General features: G+C 36.9%; 1 protein-coding gene across 1 annotated transcript; it reads right to left on the minus strand.

Annotated features, from left to right (window-relative positions):
• Nucleotides 1-202: 202 nt before the first annotated feature.
• Nucleotides 203-15,391, minus strand: LOC308694119 (uncharacterized protein). Its single transcript, XM_081371454.1, has 18 exons — nucleotides 15,318-15,391; nucleotides 13,655-13,731; nucleotides 13,435-13,542; nucleotides 12,800-12,901; nucleotides 10,935-11,004; nucleotides 9,739-9,791; nucleotides 9,205-9,300; nucleotides 9,021-9,131; nucleotides 8,307-8,405; nucleotides 7,731-7,785; nucleotides 5,921-6,030; nucleotides 5,640-5,714; nucleotides 5,084-5,164; nucleotides 4,843-4,953; nucleotides 4,264-4,371; nucleotides 4,029-4,124; nucleotides 3,845-3,952; nucleotides 203-1,743 (listed from the first exon to the last, which is right to left on the minus strand). The coding sequence occupies exons 1-18, from the start codon at nucleotides 15,337-15,339 to the stop codon at nucleotides 1,486-1,488; spliced, it is 1,740 nt and encodes a 579-aa protein (XP_081227580.1). The 5' UTR covers nucleotides 15,340-15,391; the 3' UTR covers nucleotides 203-1,485.
• Nucleotides 15,392-15,761: the final 370 nt, after the last annotated feature.

Here is a 15,761-nt window from a genome sequence, read left to right on the forward strand (position 1 = left end):
GGAAGTGAATCAATCAAAACTAACTTTAGCTGAACAATAACTTTATTCTAGAGCTGCCGTAAAGCCAAACAATCTCTATTACTGTAATCTCCTATTATCACTGTAAAGCTGCTTTGAAACAGTCCATATTGGTGGCTTGACACAAACACTCTCAGCAGGTACTTTTTATTATCACAGAATGACACGAAACACCACTTTCAGATGAAGTTTTTAAGATTTAAGATTTTATTAGTATAATTCGTAATCAAAAAGCCCCCTGACTCTTTAATACAGAATTTAATGTTGGCATGGCATGTTTTCTCTAGATTTAAATGACATTTTCAGAAAGCAAGATACAGCTGTTGGGTTACAATATCAGATGTGAATGTTTATTTCAAGAATGTTTATTTTAAGTGTGCTGCATTTAGAAATCTCACAATAACAGCAACATTAATGTCTGATAATTGCCACCTCTATCAAACACATGGATTTTCAAAACTTTTAACTGATTATATTTTAATTTCTTAACGTCTTCCAAACACCATGACAAAAAGTGCAAGCTGGAAAACATGCATTTACGACAGTAAAAATAATTTCGGTGAATATTCATCACTTCATCAAATTATAAACATAAAAGTTTGTCAAGGCAAACTTTGATGACCAGAAAGTTTGAAGAAGTTTTAAGAGATTGAAATTTGAAGGTTTTCATTTTCAATTAGTTAAAAGTTTAAAGTTAAGGATTTGAAAGCAATAAAGTCTAACAGAAAATAGACAGCTAGATAGGGTGCTAGGGTGTTTTAACAAAACAAAGCAAACATGCTTTTCGCACACTGGTAACAGGTTTATTGGATGACTGCGAACAGGTTTCTAGTGTAAATTAACAATGCTATCTTTTGACATGTTTGTAACATGATTTGATATATTGTAGCATGTTTCTACACAAATTATCACATTGGTAACATGATATAGCATGTTAAAACTCGTGATTTAAGATGTTGCTAGCATGTTTCTATCATGAATTATCATGTTTTCTAGTGTGAATTAGAACATTGTTAACATGATATAGCATGTTGCTAGCATGTTTCAAACTTGATTTAACACATTGCTACTATGTTTTAGCATGTTTCTAGGATCAATTATCATGTTGGTAACATGTTTTAACATTGCTAGCATGATATAACATGTTGCTAGCATGTTTCTAATGTGATTTAACGTTGTTAGCCTGTTTTTAATACAAATGATCACATTGCTAGTGTGTTTTTTATCACAAATTATCACATTGCTAATGTGTTGGTAGAATGAATTAGCAAATTGCACAATGTTTTAACTTGTTACTAGAATGTTTCTATAATGAATTAACACAATGCAATTTTTTAGCATGCTTCTAACATCGATTTGCACATTTGTTAGCATATTTTAACATATGGGTTTGGCCTACAAAAATACATAATTGCTGGAAAAAGTCTAATAAATCCTTGTAATTTACGGTTAGTGTTAGTAGGGCCCTCATGGTTTGTTGTATCCGCTGTTCTCCTGTGTGTTTCTCTGAGGACGTCCCATTAGGATCTCCATGGGGGTCAGAGGCCTGTAGATGGCGCTGCTGTTCTTCTGTGAGGCTTCGCTCAAGCTGGAGGCGTCCAGAGACGGAGAAATCTCAGATCCATGACTGTTATCTGTCAAGTTGAGACACTCCAAATCACAGGATTCTCCTTCTGTCTTCTGCGAGGTGTTCTCTCCATCCTTATCATCAGCTTTGGCTTTCTTCTACAGAGGAATAATAAGAGAGGTTCAGATAAAATATACAACCATCTCACATTAATGAACAAACTCATGCATTAGGGTGAGAAGCCATGGCAGATTTCAAGAAAATAAACCCGTCTTAAGACCAACATTATTGGTTACAACAAGGTCCTTTTATTTCATGTTTGCTAATAATTTCTGAATATTGAGAGCAACTTATTCAGGTTAACCCGGCGTTAGTTATCACAGGGTTAAACTAGATGTACCGCATCGCGGTACAAAATATGACCGCCGCTCAGGGCTGCACTGGCTTTCCACAAAAATAAATGACGTGGAGCAATTTGGCTGTATTGCGTGTTTATGTATATACCTAAAAAAAGTAGTAGTATGTGCATGTCTGTCTGTGTGTATGTGTGTGTGTTTGTGTATGTGTGTGTCTGTGCGTGTATGTATGCATGCGTACATGTGTGTGTGTCTGTGCATGTGGATTTGTATGTGTGTGTGTCTGTGCGTGTGCATGCTTGCGTTTGTTTGTATTCCTGCATGTGTGTGTGTGACAGTTAGGGTTGCCAACTTCAGAAAAGGAAAATGCGGGACAATCGTGGTTATTTATAGGAAAATGAAGGACACTCAAAATATTTGTACTGTATCACACAGTGTACGTCATTTCAGTGTCTGCAGTTAAGTTTGTGTTTAAAAGGTTATCAGACATAAACACATTTGTATTGCTTAACCTATTTATGTATTTAATTCTAAAAATAATTTTAATGTCATACATGAAAAAAGTCACATTACAAACAAACCATAGTTCAAAATAACAGCATTTATCTAAAATAGAAAGCTTTTTTAACATTATACATAGGCTTACAGTTCAAAAGTTTGGGGTTAGTAAGATTATTTTTTGGGAAAAAAAATAAAGAAAGTAATTGCCTACTTTTATTCAGCAAGGATGCATTACATTAATCAAAAGTGACAGTTAAGGTAATGTTTCAAAAGCTTTCTATGTACTTTCTAAAAGCTTTAAAACATTAATAATAATCAGAAATGTTTTTTGAGCATATTATTCCCTCAGGTAGATTACATGTTTTCTTGCGTGGCTGGATGTTGGACTCATGAACAATAATCACGTTGTTTGCATTCGCCAAAATTGATTAGCCGAAATCAAAACGTGGACAGTGAAAGGAAATTACCGTTAGTGTGAGACGAGTCCGGCTTGAAGCGGAAGCGACCAGACGGCAGAGGATGTTCGCAAATCAAACAATGATTTGTCTCAAAACAGTGATTAAAAAAAGCTGTGATTGGATGATGACAGGTGTCGGTGATCATTCTCAAGTGTCGTGGTCAGCACTGCTGCTGTTGCTGTTGTATCAGTCAGGGGTTTATCAGCTTGTCAAAAAACGGGACACGGGAGGTCACGCACGGGACAAATAAATTAGGCTCAAAATACGGGACGTCCCGCCTAATTCGGGACAGTTGGCAACCCTAGTGACAGTATCATCCTAAACCAGCAACCCTTCGCTCAACAGCACCATCTACAGGCCGATGAGTGTACAGTCACTAAATGTGCACATAAATGAATTTATTTTATACCCCCCCATGGATGAAATTCTACGAAACTTAGCATACCCCCAGAGGATGTCAAGTTAATCATACACATGAAATATGGTGCAGTTCTGAACATCTCCACTGAAGATAGGGGCGATTAAAGCAGAATAATATTGCATTTTCATTTTTTATGGGAGGGGCGCAAATCACAAATGAGTGATTATGGGCTAGGTTGATGTGGGCCCTTAAGAGCAACATACCATAAAAATTTCTTCATCCTCTGAGCCACGGTTCAGGTAGTTATTTAGGAAAAACAGCATTTTTTGGGTTCCGGGGGCCCAGCGCAGGGGGGGAGTGGCCCCCGGGGACCAAACGAAATTTTTCTGTAAAAGTCTAGTGGGGCTACATGCCCACAAAATTTCATGTTCCCCGGTGTTTCGGTGTCCCTGGTATCGTTGATGAAAAATTCAGTAGATGACGAAAAAAAAAAAAAAAAAACTTTGACTATATGACCGCTTTCGCTAGCTATGCTAGCGGCGGTCATAATGATGCCTTAAATGGAAAAAAACTATTCACATACCTTATTCTTCCTTTTCTTATGTTTTCTCTTCTTCTTCTTCTTCTTCTTCTTCTTCTTCTCATCATCAGTGTCGGAAGATGACGAGGAGCTACTTGATGAAGATGATTTCTTTATGGAGCAAGAAAAGAGCAGTGAGTGTTTTTCACATGCATCTGTGCAGCAAATCTACAGAAATTAATCTGACCTTCACTTGTTTCCTCTTCTTCTTCTTCTTCTTCTTCTTCTTGTCATCCTCACTGTCAGATGATGATGAAGAGCTACTCGATGACGAAGATGAATCCTTAAACAATAAAAGAAAAGGCTTGTATTTTATTTTAAAATCCTACTGTGAATTTTAGAAAACATTTGAGGAAAACCAAAAAAACTAAATAAACAGAAATTTACTAAACTGTACTTTTACTTTCTTTTCACATGCTGACCTTCACTTTTTTCTTTTTCTTCTTCTTCTTTTTCTTCTTCTTCTTCTTCTTCTTGTCATCCTCACTGTCAGATGATGATGAGGAGCTACTCGATGATGAAGATGAATCCTTAAACAATAAAAGAAAAGGCTTGTATTTTACTTCGATGAAACAGTAGAAAGTTTCTGAGGAAAACCCCCAAAATTAAATAGACTGATATTGACTAAATAATACTTTTACTATCTATGAAGCCCCGCACATGACATGCGGGAAAAATATGAATAGTATATCAATCCATCGTTTTACTAAATCATGCCCACAATATAAAAATTAATTTCCTTTTTTATGTAAATCAAAAAGAGGGAAGGAATTATTATATTGTGTGCATGATTTACTTAAAATGGGGACAAAATGATTAAATCATGGCCAAGATTTAATAAAACAAGTGAACAAATTTTTAATTTGTGGCCATGATATATATATATATATTTGTCTGCATGTCATGTGCTCATTGTTAGCTGATGCATTTACTAATGTTAACTTTCTTTTCACATGCATGTGTGAAATTACAGTAAACTACATATTTTAAATTAATCTGACCTTCACTTTCTTCTTTTTCTTTTTCTTTTTCTTTTTCTTCTTCTTCTTCTTTATGTCATCCTCATTGTCAGAGGATGATGAGGAGCTGTCTGATGATGAAGATGATGAAACCTGAGGATTGAGAGATTAATCTGCATTTACATTCATTTTCTAAGCAAATGACATCTTAACTGTGGCAGATCGATTTAGACCTCAGGAACAAGAATGAATCCAATAAACACTGGTAAGTTTCTGTCCTTACTTTCTTCTTCTTCTTCTTCTTCTTCTTCTTCTTCTTCTTCTTGTCATCATCGCTATCGGATGACGAAGAGGAGCTGGAATCCTGTTGGGAAAAACAGCATGCCAACATGTTTTATTAAAGCAATAATACCCTCAGAGTCACCAGAATGTAATAACTACAACTCTATTCTTGTCTTTCTGGTTTTTCACAATCGAACCAGTTCACACTGGATAAAGTCCCATTCTTTTAAACACTGAGTTTCCTGTTCCGCTCAAACACATCAGATAAAAACATGGGTTACAAACAGCAATTTATGTCAACTTCTCAAAAATAATAAACCAATAATCAACCACAAAATCAACGATAATACCTATTCAGTAATATATCATTTAACTGTAGGATGTGTTCAGTTCAGAATATAGCAGAATTTAACTGATCATCGACTATTTTACATCAGTCAGCCTTTACTGTCTGAATTTGTTAATTTTGCATGTGTAACTTATGAACCAGCCCATCAATTAAATGTGATTTAGCAGCTTAGATGTAGTTAGCAGTTAGGATGAAGCTTAAATCTTACTTTATCCTTCTTTTTCTTGCGTTTTTCCTTTTTCTTCTTCTTCTTCTTCTCTTCGTCACTGTCCAAACTACATTCCTTGTGAGAGATAGAGATGTCAGATGTAATGAGTTTAGAGCATAAAAATGATGATTAGCAAAGTTCTGATTAATTAAGCTAATATGTAAGTGCAATTTTTACACTGGCTGTAACTGAGAAAACACTAATGAAATAAACCATTCCTTCATTAATATTTCACATCGAAGGGTCAGACGTGCATCTGAGTTCATGACAGCAACACAAACCTTCTTTTTCTTTACTTCTTTGTCTTTCTGTTTGTCATCCGCTCCCTCATCATCAGACATACGGACATCGTCCCGGGCAGAGGTCAAGCCAGCAGACTCAGCAGGAAGTGCTGCAGAGGACAGGAAGTTGCTTTCGCATGAGTCATGTGACCACCATGGAAGCTTTGAAACAATCCTCACTCGCAGGGTTATATTTAGGGCTGAGACAATACACCTATCTCCAGATTCAATACTATCACGGTACTTGGGTGTCGATACGATATGTATTGTGATTTTTAAGTATTGCGATTCGATATTGCTATACACTGAAAAAAATGATAGTTGAATTTACTAAATTTCTTTATCGTAAGTGGTTGCACACAACTGATTTTAGCTACATTTAAACAAATGCATTAAGTTGAATTAAAATTTATTAAGTTCAACTTAATGCATTTGTTTAAATGTAGCTAAAATCAATTGTGTGCTACCACTCACGATAATTTTTTTTAGTAAATTCAACTATAATTTTTTTCAGTGTACATTGCGATTTTGTTTTCTTTTCTAGCTCTAGACCATGGGAAAAAGTTGAATGATACACTTATACATGATGGTGCAGGTCGTATATACGTAGATATCTCTCCGTACACTATTTTTTACTTTCTCGTGTCCACTAGTAAGATAAAATAAACACTGTTTTAAAGAGGTAAATCTAACAGTAATTTTCAGGTAGAGAAAATGAATAATCAAATGTAAAATAGCACTGCATAGTCCTCATTCTATAAATTAAATATAGATTAATCCTTATTAAAGTTACAAAAGTTTTTTTTTTTTCTTTGTTTGATTACCATTAACACAAAGACAGCAGCAAGTTTATTAGGCTGCTGTCACTTTAAGAGCTGCATGGCTCTAATATACTGATACACATTATTTCTTCAGACTATGGTCTAGATTTACTCACAGTTATCGCCAGCGCAAACCCTCTTTTAGCATTAGAAAAAATACTGTCAGGATTTACTAAAGAAAGGCAGACCTTACTGCATAAGCATTTGCAGGAGTTTCCTTTCAGACGCAGTATTTATGAGAGGAGAGTATTTAAATGAATCACACAAGCTGACAATTTCCTGACAATTTCCTCGTCAATTTCCTGGTGTTTGCACCATTATTTAACACCCAAAAACATGTTAGAAAAAAAACAAGAATAATGTTAGAAATCAAACTACCCTTTCATCACATTGGATTAGTTATAATTTATTTGTTCCCTGTATTTATAAGCAGTCTACAGCAGCGGCGGAGTGATATTTGGTTACCTAGGAAACCGAGAGAGCCGGTCCACATACTGTAACAATCACGCAAGTGTATTTACCTGCCGCAGATAATTGAGATACAAGAGTACTTTGATTTCTAACATTATTCTCTCAATAGACATTTACATCGATAGTCTGGCGTTATAATTTATTTGCTTTTGGTGTACTGTGGAGTGGGTAAAACTGTTTTTAATGGCAGGCTAACGTGCACCATTGACTCGTGCTAGCTTAGCATAGGCGAACTATCCAAAAGTAAGGACTCAATGATTTTTTTTGAAAACTGTCTCCAGTGATGAATAACAACCAGGTTCACTTGAAAATGAGGTCCGATGTTGAAAATCCTGAACCACCCCTTTAATTATTTTACCACTATGAATACATGACTGTGGGAAAAAAAAGTTTTTGAATCCCTCTTTCTCCTCCAGTTTTCATTGGGACACATTGGACAGATGGATACCAACAGAGCTCAAATGTCTGAACAGGGTTAAACTCCACTAAAATCTAGATAAATAAATAAAGCAGTTCACCAGATGAAGATGAAGCGACAGTCACACAGTCGTCTTCCGGCTTCAGCTCGAGCTCCTGCGACAGACAGAAATCAAACCCACACGACTTGAGATTAAACGGAGACTGAATTCTCCTGACTAATGTTCTCACTTCTCTCCCTCAGAGTCCTGTGCAAACGGCATCATCTTATAATGAGCTCGATTTGATTTTAACACTTTGAACTTAAACTATTTTTAAAGCTGAGTCATAGAGAGAAGTGAGCCAGACACATTGTGTCTATCATTGACAGATCCACTGTACGGCAATTAAAGCTGCAGTCGTTAGTGGCGGACAGTATCACACTTTGATTCATGTATAATGACTATACTGTGACTCATGACTCATTTCTTTTAGCCTTAATCTTTTCCTAGTCATTTCATGTTTTGTAGGAGTATTTTCGACACACAGAGATGAACACATCTTAAACATGAAATTCAAATTGGTCCCATTTGATTTCCTAAATTAATGCTTTGGATCATTTCATGTTGACCTTCCTGTCTGCATTTAAATATAAAGTTCTGGAAATCATCACAATTTTGATCATCACTTCATTGTACCTTCTTCTTCTTCTTTTTCTTCTTTTTGTCTTTCTTCTTCTTTTTCATCGTCTTCTCTTCATCTTCACTGGAGCTGTCAGAGGAAGAACTGCTTGATTCCTGACCGACGGCGACAAAGAAAGAAGAGGATGTTTAACTTGCATTAAACTAAAGTGGGTCACACACCGGACGACGGCAACCGTTGGGCTCTTGAGCTGAGAGTAAAAACTACATTAATTTCCTCCATAGGGAAACTGATTTTGAACATTAACTTATAAACTTTTACAGACAGACCAACTGTGAGTTAAATGATCGTGTTTAACAGTGGAATTCCTAGTGAAAAACTACATTTCCCATGATGCTGTACAGAACATTCCACCAATCAGAGACTCAAAACAACCAACACATGCCAAAAGAGCTCGTAAGCTCCGCCCACCTCCACTTCTTTCTAGCTGGCCTTTATTTCATATATATATTTAACCTATGAAGGCAATCAATGAATCAGTGAATGTAATCACGACAGGAAAAGGTTACATATGCTTTTCGCACTCGGGCTAGTGTATGAAAAAATGGCACAAAATTATTATATACATTTTCCTTATATGTTTAAACTTTATTCAAGCTGTAAAACTGTGAATGTAAAGCTAAATGCATCTTGAAGTTAGTATGCTGGATAACGACGATTCGGGACAAATATACAACACCCTAAAAACACAAAAATGCTTCTTGCTGTACCTTCATCTTCTTTTTGGTCTTCTTTTTCTTTTTCTTCTTCTTCTTCTTCTTCTTCTTCTTCTTCTTCTTCTTATCATCCTCACTGTCTGATGAGGAAGATGAGCTGGAATCCTGAGAAACAGAGATTTCAGATTCATATTTCAGATGCTGTTAAATTAAATAAAAATCCCCCTAAACTTTATACCTTTTTCTTCTTCTTCTTCTTCTTCTTCTTCTTCTTCTTCTTGCCATTCTTCTTCTTCTTCTTTTTCTTTTTTTCATCCTCACTGTCTATTGAATCCTGGGAAAATTAAGTAAAATTAATCACGCACTAAAAAACGAGGCAATCAACAAAATGTGAGATATTATCCGTAAAATTAAAAAGTAAATCCATTAAAAAAAGAAAAAGTTGCCAAACAATAGAGCAGGGTTATTATTGTTAACTAAAACTTAAAAAAAAAAAATTCTGTTAACATTTAACATTTTAGCTGAAATAAAATTAAATAAAAATATTAGTCGAACAACTTAAACTAAACGAAAATTAGAAATGTTGCCTTGACAATAAACTAAAGTTGAAGCAATTGATTATTTTACTGGAAATAAATAAATACAAAAAAAAAAAAAAGATTAATATGACAAAAGCACACAATGAAAAGACAAAAAATGTAACTAAAAATAAAAATAATTCAAAATATGTATAAAACAACAATAACACCGCAGTAGAGACAAATTGATTTACTGTGTCGGTCTTCTTCTTCGTCTGGTCTCCTGTGAGAGTGTGTGTCTCCAGTCCTGATAGAGAAACAAACGTCACATACTGAAGGAGAGCGGCAGGACTGTGTTGTTTTACACACTCTGGCTGTGTTCAGAATAACACACTCCTGCTCTACACACACTACTGACTCAGGCTGCACACTGTCAATCTTTCCCAAACTGGGCCTTGAGGTTTGAGAGCTTCTGTGTACCTGCATGTCATGTGATCAGAGATCCGTGTACATGCAAATGTGTTCTGTTGCAAAAGTAGAAGTGAAAGGGTTAAAGTGAATATGTTATGCCAAAGGGCTTCGGCTGACAAAGTTTGGCAGTCCCTGCTGTACAAAACATGATTATTTTCTATAGGTCTATGTATTGAATTTTCAGGTGACCTACCTGTGTCTGTCTGTACAATGAACCAGAAGAGATGCAATGAATCTCTATATCAGGTTTCAAACTCATGAGTGTTTCATAGAGTAAAATTACCACCGGAGGGACATCAGACACACACACACACACACACACACACACACACACACACACACACACACACACACACACACACACACACACACACACACACACACACTCTCTCTCTCTCTCTTTCTGTCACACACACACACACACACACACACACACACACACACACACACACACACACACACACACACAGACTCTCTCTCTCTCTCACACACACACACACACACACACACACAGACTCTCTCTCACACACACACTCACACTCACACAGACTCTCTCTCTCTCTCTCTCTCTCTCTCTCTCTCTCACACACACACACACACACACACACACACACACACACACACTCTCTCTCTCTCTTTCTGTCACACACACACACACACACACACACACACACACACACACACACACACACACACACACACACACACACAGACTCTCTCTCTCTCTCACACACACACACACACACACACACAGACTCTCACACACACACTCACACTCACACAGACTCTCTCTCTCTCTCACACACACACACACACACACACACACACACACACACACACACACACACACACACACACACACACACTCACACTCACACAGACTCTCTCTCTCTCTCTCTCACACACACACACACACACACACACACACACACACACACACACACACACAATGAAACACCTGTCCTCTGATGCGTCTCACCTGCTTCTTGTAGAATCCCCGGCTCTTCTGTCTCACTGATTTTCATTTTCTTCCTTTTCTTCTTTTCATCCTGTTGGGGAGAGCGCGTGAGTGAGTGAGTGAGTGAGTAAATTTGGGAGCGTGACCCAGATAATTCATGAAAAAGATGTAAATGTTGTTGTTTTGTGGTAAACACACATATATTTCATAATTAGGACAGCAGCCATGAGACACACTCAACAAATCCTGTTTTACACAAGCGAGCGTGACTGGTTTATCACACACACCGTGACTCACTCAACTTCCCTTCCTTTACAGGGAAACACTGGGAAACAAACACGGCCTGCAGTTACAGTTCACCCCGAGTGGAAATCTGTCATCGTTTGCTCATGTTGTTCCAAACCTGTGTGACTTTCTTTCTTCAGCTGAACACACAGGTAATGTGTGTGTGTGTGTGTGTGTGTGTGTGTGTGTGTGTGTGTGTGTGTGTGAACACACAGGTAAGATGTTCAGCCGAAGCCTATCCACTTTCACTGCATGGAAAAGAGCAGCACAAATATTCTGCTAAAAATGAACTTAAGTCATATGGGTTTGGAACAACAGAAAGAAAGAAAAACAACAAAGAGAAAAAATACTATATTTATAATGTTTTTATTGAACCATTTTGTTTTTAAATAATCCTCAAAAGAATGCAAATGAGAGTAGAAACTGGTTAAACACACCGTTCCTGTTGTTGCTTTGAAGCTTCTTGTTAGAAACAGCTGAAGTTCCCCATAATAACCGCAGGTGATGTCGTGTGTGTGAATGCTAAAACTCTGTCGTCTGATTGGCAGCATTATAGAGAACAGGAGCATTCTGGGAGAGCAGAAACCTCTACACTAAAACTAGGGCTTGCATAGACTAGTCGAGTAGTCGATAGATCGACTACTTCAACCACTAGTCGACGCTGTCGGAAACAATCGACTACTCGAACGTCCATTAACCATAAATGAATTAAAAATGGCGAACGTCACCAACAGACACCACACGTCAGATGTGTGGAAGTATTTCATCAAGGATGACAAAAATATTGTAATTGGCCAACTCTGCAAGAGGCCGTTCACATATTGCGTCTAAAAACGTGTGGAAAGCGCGCGCGGCCGTGCCACTGTCTCCTACAAGCGCTCGCGCTCCCGTGGCGTCTGTCGTTGCTATGCAAACAAACTGCGCTCTCCATGATGACGACGAAGAAGTATCATTCAGCAAAGGATTCATTGATTTCTAGCCCTTGCATTAGCTCTAATACTAGATATATTTCTGGAGATGAGAAGAAAAAACCCGCCTGGAAAAACTAGCCCACCACGTTGCTTTCATTATGAGCGTGCGCCTACATTTGAAATAACGACCTTGAGCGCGGAAAAGACGCGATATGTGAACGGCCCCTAGAAGCAGACGTCTGAAATGAAAGGCAAGAACGGCCATTTATTTGGCTTTAGACTGTTACATGAAAATTTAAAAATGAAATGTCATTATTATAATGTTTTGAGAGTTTACTTATGTAATTGTTGCATTAGGCTATGAATAAATAAATGTTTATTGATAAGATCTAGCTATTTCATGTCTTTTCATTTACAGTAGCGTGAACGACGAGTAGTCGAGTAACTCGAGTATTGTTTTGATAAGAAATCGACTAGCAGAAATCAGTAGTCGTGCAACCCCCTAAAACACACTTTTATCTCCTCAGTGCGTGTGAGAAATACAGATTGCCCAAGCACTTTAAGCCCTCATTTGCTCTTACTATAGTAAATCACAGGACAGCAGAGCCGTGTATGTTTGTTGTAAGTGCACTATATTGGGTGGCAGATCAGTAAATATGCATGACCAATAAAGCATATTAACCTGCTCACCTCACTACTGTCACTATCCGAGGATGAGGAGGATGAAGAAGAAGATGACGAGGAGGAAGATGACGAGGAGGAAGATGACGAGGAGGAAGATGAGCTGCACTTCTGTGTGAGGGAGTGATAGTTATTGCACAACACGGATACAAACATGCACAAACTTGTCATTAATACTCGTCATATTTTTGTGTGGGCGTTTGTGTTGCAGTTTTTTCCCTAAAAAAACGTGTCAAATGTCATGTACACGTTCGCATTTAACAGACGCTTTTATCCAAAGTGAGGAACAAAAGCAATTCGTCAACATCTCTGCATCTCGTCATCTGATATTAAAATAAAACCAGTATCACTGTAAAAAAAATATCACAACTTTTTTTCTTTTGTCAAATCAATTTAGATCATTAATGTGGTTCAGATTACATAATATCTTGAGTTTCTATTGATTAAACCAATCTGCTTCATTGCATTAACTAAAAATTTTTATTTCAATGAACTCAACATTTTAAGGCAACCAAGTAACTTACTTTTTTAAGTTAAACCAACAATGTTTTTTACAGTGTAGAATAATAATTCATGTGCTCGTTAAGCTCTCGTTAGGCAGGAGAGCGGATCATACTGGGTTCACTGTTTTGCAATCAAAGTACCTTGCTTCTTTTCTTCTTCAGCTTCTTCTTCTTCTTCTTCTTTTTGTCTTTATCATCATCCTCACTGTCGGAGGAAGACTTAGAGCTGTCACATGACCAGGGGTGTTTCTGGAGAGGATAATACACAAGGAAGAATTGTGCATAAATAATAACCTTTCACAGGAAGTGGAAAGGGATATTTATAAATTAATTTAGCACAATTTAAATAAGCTTTTCCTACCTTTCCATCCTTCACACCTGTAACTTTCCAATCCTCGGCTCCTTCATCCAGTTCATTCCTCCCCTTAGAGTCAGCAGCTGCACACATGCATGTTAAAGGAGATTGATATTAATATGATGAATTATTATCATTCATGATATGTTGTGCAATGGTCAAATCAACTTTTAAACAATAATGCAATTAAAATTAACAAGCAAAAAGCTAAAAGAACATGTGTTTGAATAATATTCAGTCAGCACATTATAAATCCTTGTAAATCTGGATTGAGCATCAGGTCGGTGTGTAGAGTTCAGAAACCCTTGTTGTTAGCGCCACCGGTGGCCGTAAAGTGAACTATAAATATCACATGTAACACACTACACACACAAGACTGAACGTGATTCAAGACACCCAAAATCTTTTTCCTTTTTTTCTTATAAGTCAAAAGAAGTTTTGAAAAACGTTTTACTTTTGCAGCGATATATATATTAACGCTGAGTGCATCGATTTACATTTTTACATTTACATTTACATTAACACAATAAACACAAAAAAATGACAGAAAACAGCAGTTCAGAAAGCATCTGAGCATAGTGATGTGGATATGTTTATAGCTCTGCAATTCACCGGCAGATGATGTCGCCAGATGAGGTAATTAAAATTACACTGTTTGATTATAAAGTATATTTGATTCCTTCGACTATATAGCCTACTCCTGGGACCCAGGGATAGACCTTTGTTCACTGTAGTGGACATTATATTTTAGTGAATTTCTCTGACACCATCCATGTCACATGTCACAATCTGGGCGTCCTGTAAAGAGCGCATTCAGGGCTTTTCAGAGATACCAAATGTTTCACCATGAAAACAACTTCTCTTTGGTCAAATTTATTGGTGATTGAAAAAACAAAATCCCATTGTTTTTCCATATGCATATAATTTCATGTCATTTTATTTTTTTAAACAACTGAGTCCTGTCCACTACAGAGGACATAGCATAACATAAGAATATTTTTTTTTTACATTTTTAACATTTATTCATTTAGCTGACGCTTTTATCCAAAGCGACTTACAATTGCTATATACGTCAGAGGTCACACGCCTCTGGAGCAACTAGGGGTTAAGTGTCTTGCTCAGGGGCACATTGGTGTCTCACAGTGGATTCGAACCCGGGTCTCTCACATCAAAGGCATGTGTCTTATCCACTGCGCCATCACCACACCACATTTTAAATATAATTTTAAAAAAATATAGTATTTTGCACTAAAAAAACAAATGTCCAGTGTTAATATCAAGACTTTTTCTTAGGCCTATTGATTTTTCCAGGTGTTTATTTTGATTACGTATTGCATTGGTTTGTTTGTTTTCGGGTTAAAGGTTTGCAAACTTAACAGTCTTGGCAGAAAATACTAACTTTTCCATTTTTCTACTTGCTTTTTTCTAAAGTTAATTTTAAATTAATAATGTTAAGAATAACGTAGATCAATTGTTAAGTTGAATAAATTCAAACAGAATCATTTTACTATCAATCTATTATTTAAAAAAAAAAAAAAAAACGTTCATGTTTGCCTACAAACATATAAAGAGAAGCATTAGGCTACTCTATTCCCTGCAGGATCTCTTTCCTTTGCTTTCATTTTGTCGTTCATTTGACTTGACATAGATTTGTACACGGATAAATTACCTGAAAGCTGCCCGGACTCCATCCGCTCGTCGGGTGAATCTGATCTGATCCTCAGCTGACGGCTGACAGGTGTTTATGTACCTGAGGGAGGGGCGTAACCTAGTCTTCCTACTCATGAATATTAATTAAAACCTGACGTTTGCACAGCAGCTCCAGAGCTCTTATTGGCTGACATCGGCGCAACTCAACAGTTGAATAAACCAACACATATGAATATTAATAAAACTTCGAGCCTCGGCTGTGTTTCTCAAAAGCATCGTGACTGTTGATCGTAGAATTTTAAAGCACGTCAAACAGTAGCCTACTTATTATGCAACAAAATACATTTCCAACAGAAGTCATTGGACGTTGGTGCTAAAACATTACAGATCATATTATGCAGCATCATGCTAGTTTCTGCTTACATATAAATAATAATGAATGTTTTTTCTGATGTAAAACGGC

This window comes from Scardinius erythrophthalmus (assembly GCF_964197995.2).
Source record: "Scardinius erythrophthalmus genome assembly, chromosome: 7".
NCBI classification, from domain to species: domain Eukaryota; kingdom Metazoa; phylum Chordata; class Actinopteri; order Cypriniformes; family Leuciscidae; genus Scardinius; species Scardinius erythrophthalmus.

Bases quoted from the DNA above. Each gene is read 5' to 3' on its own strand.
- LOC308694119 (XM_081371454.1), bottom strand. From the start codon at position 15,339: ATGGAGTCCGGGCAGCTTTCAG. The intron at 11,005-12,799 runs GTGAGCAGGTTA...TCTCCCCAACAG, and splicing joins CGGATAGTGACAGTAGTGAG to GATGAAAAGAAGAAAAGGAA. The intron at 4,372-4,842 runs GTCAGATTAATT...TTATTGTTTAAG, and splicing joins AGAAAAAGAAGAAAGTGAAG to GATTCATCTTCATCATCGAG.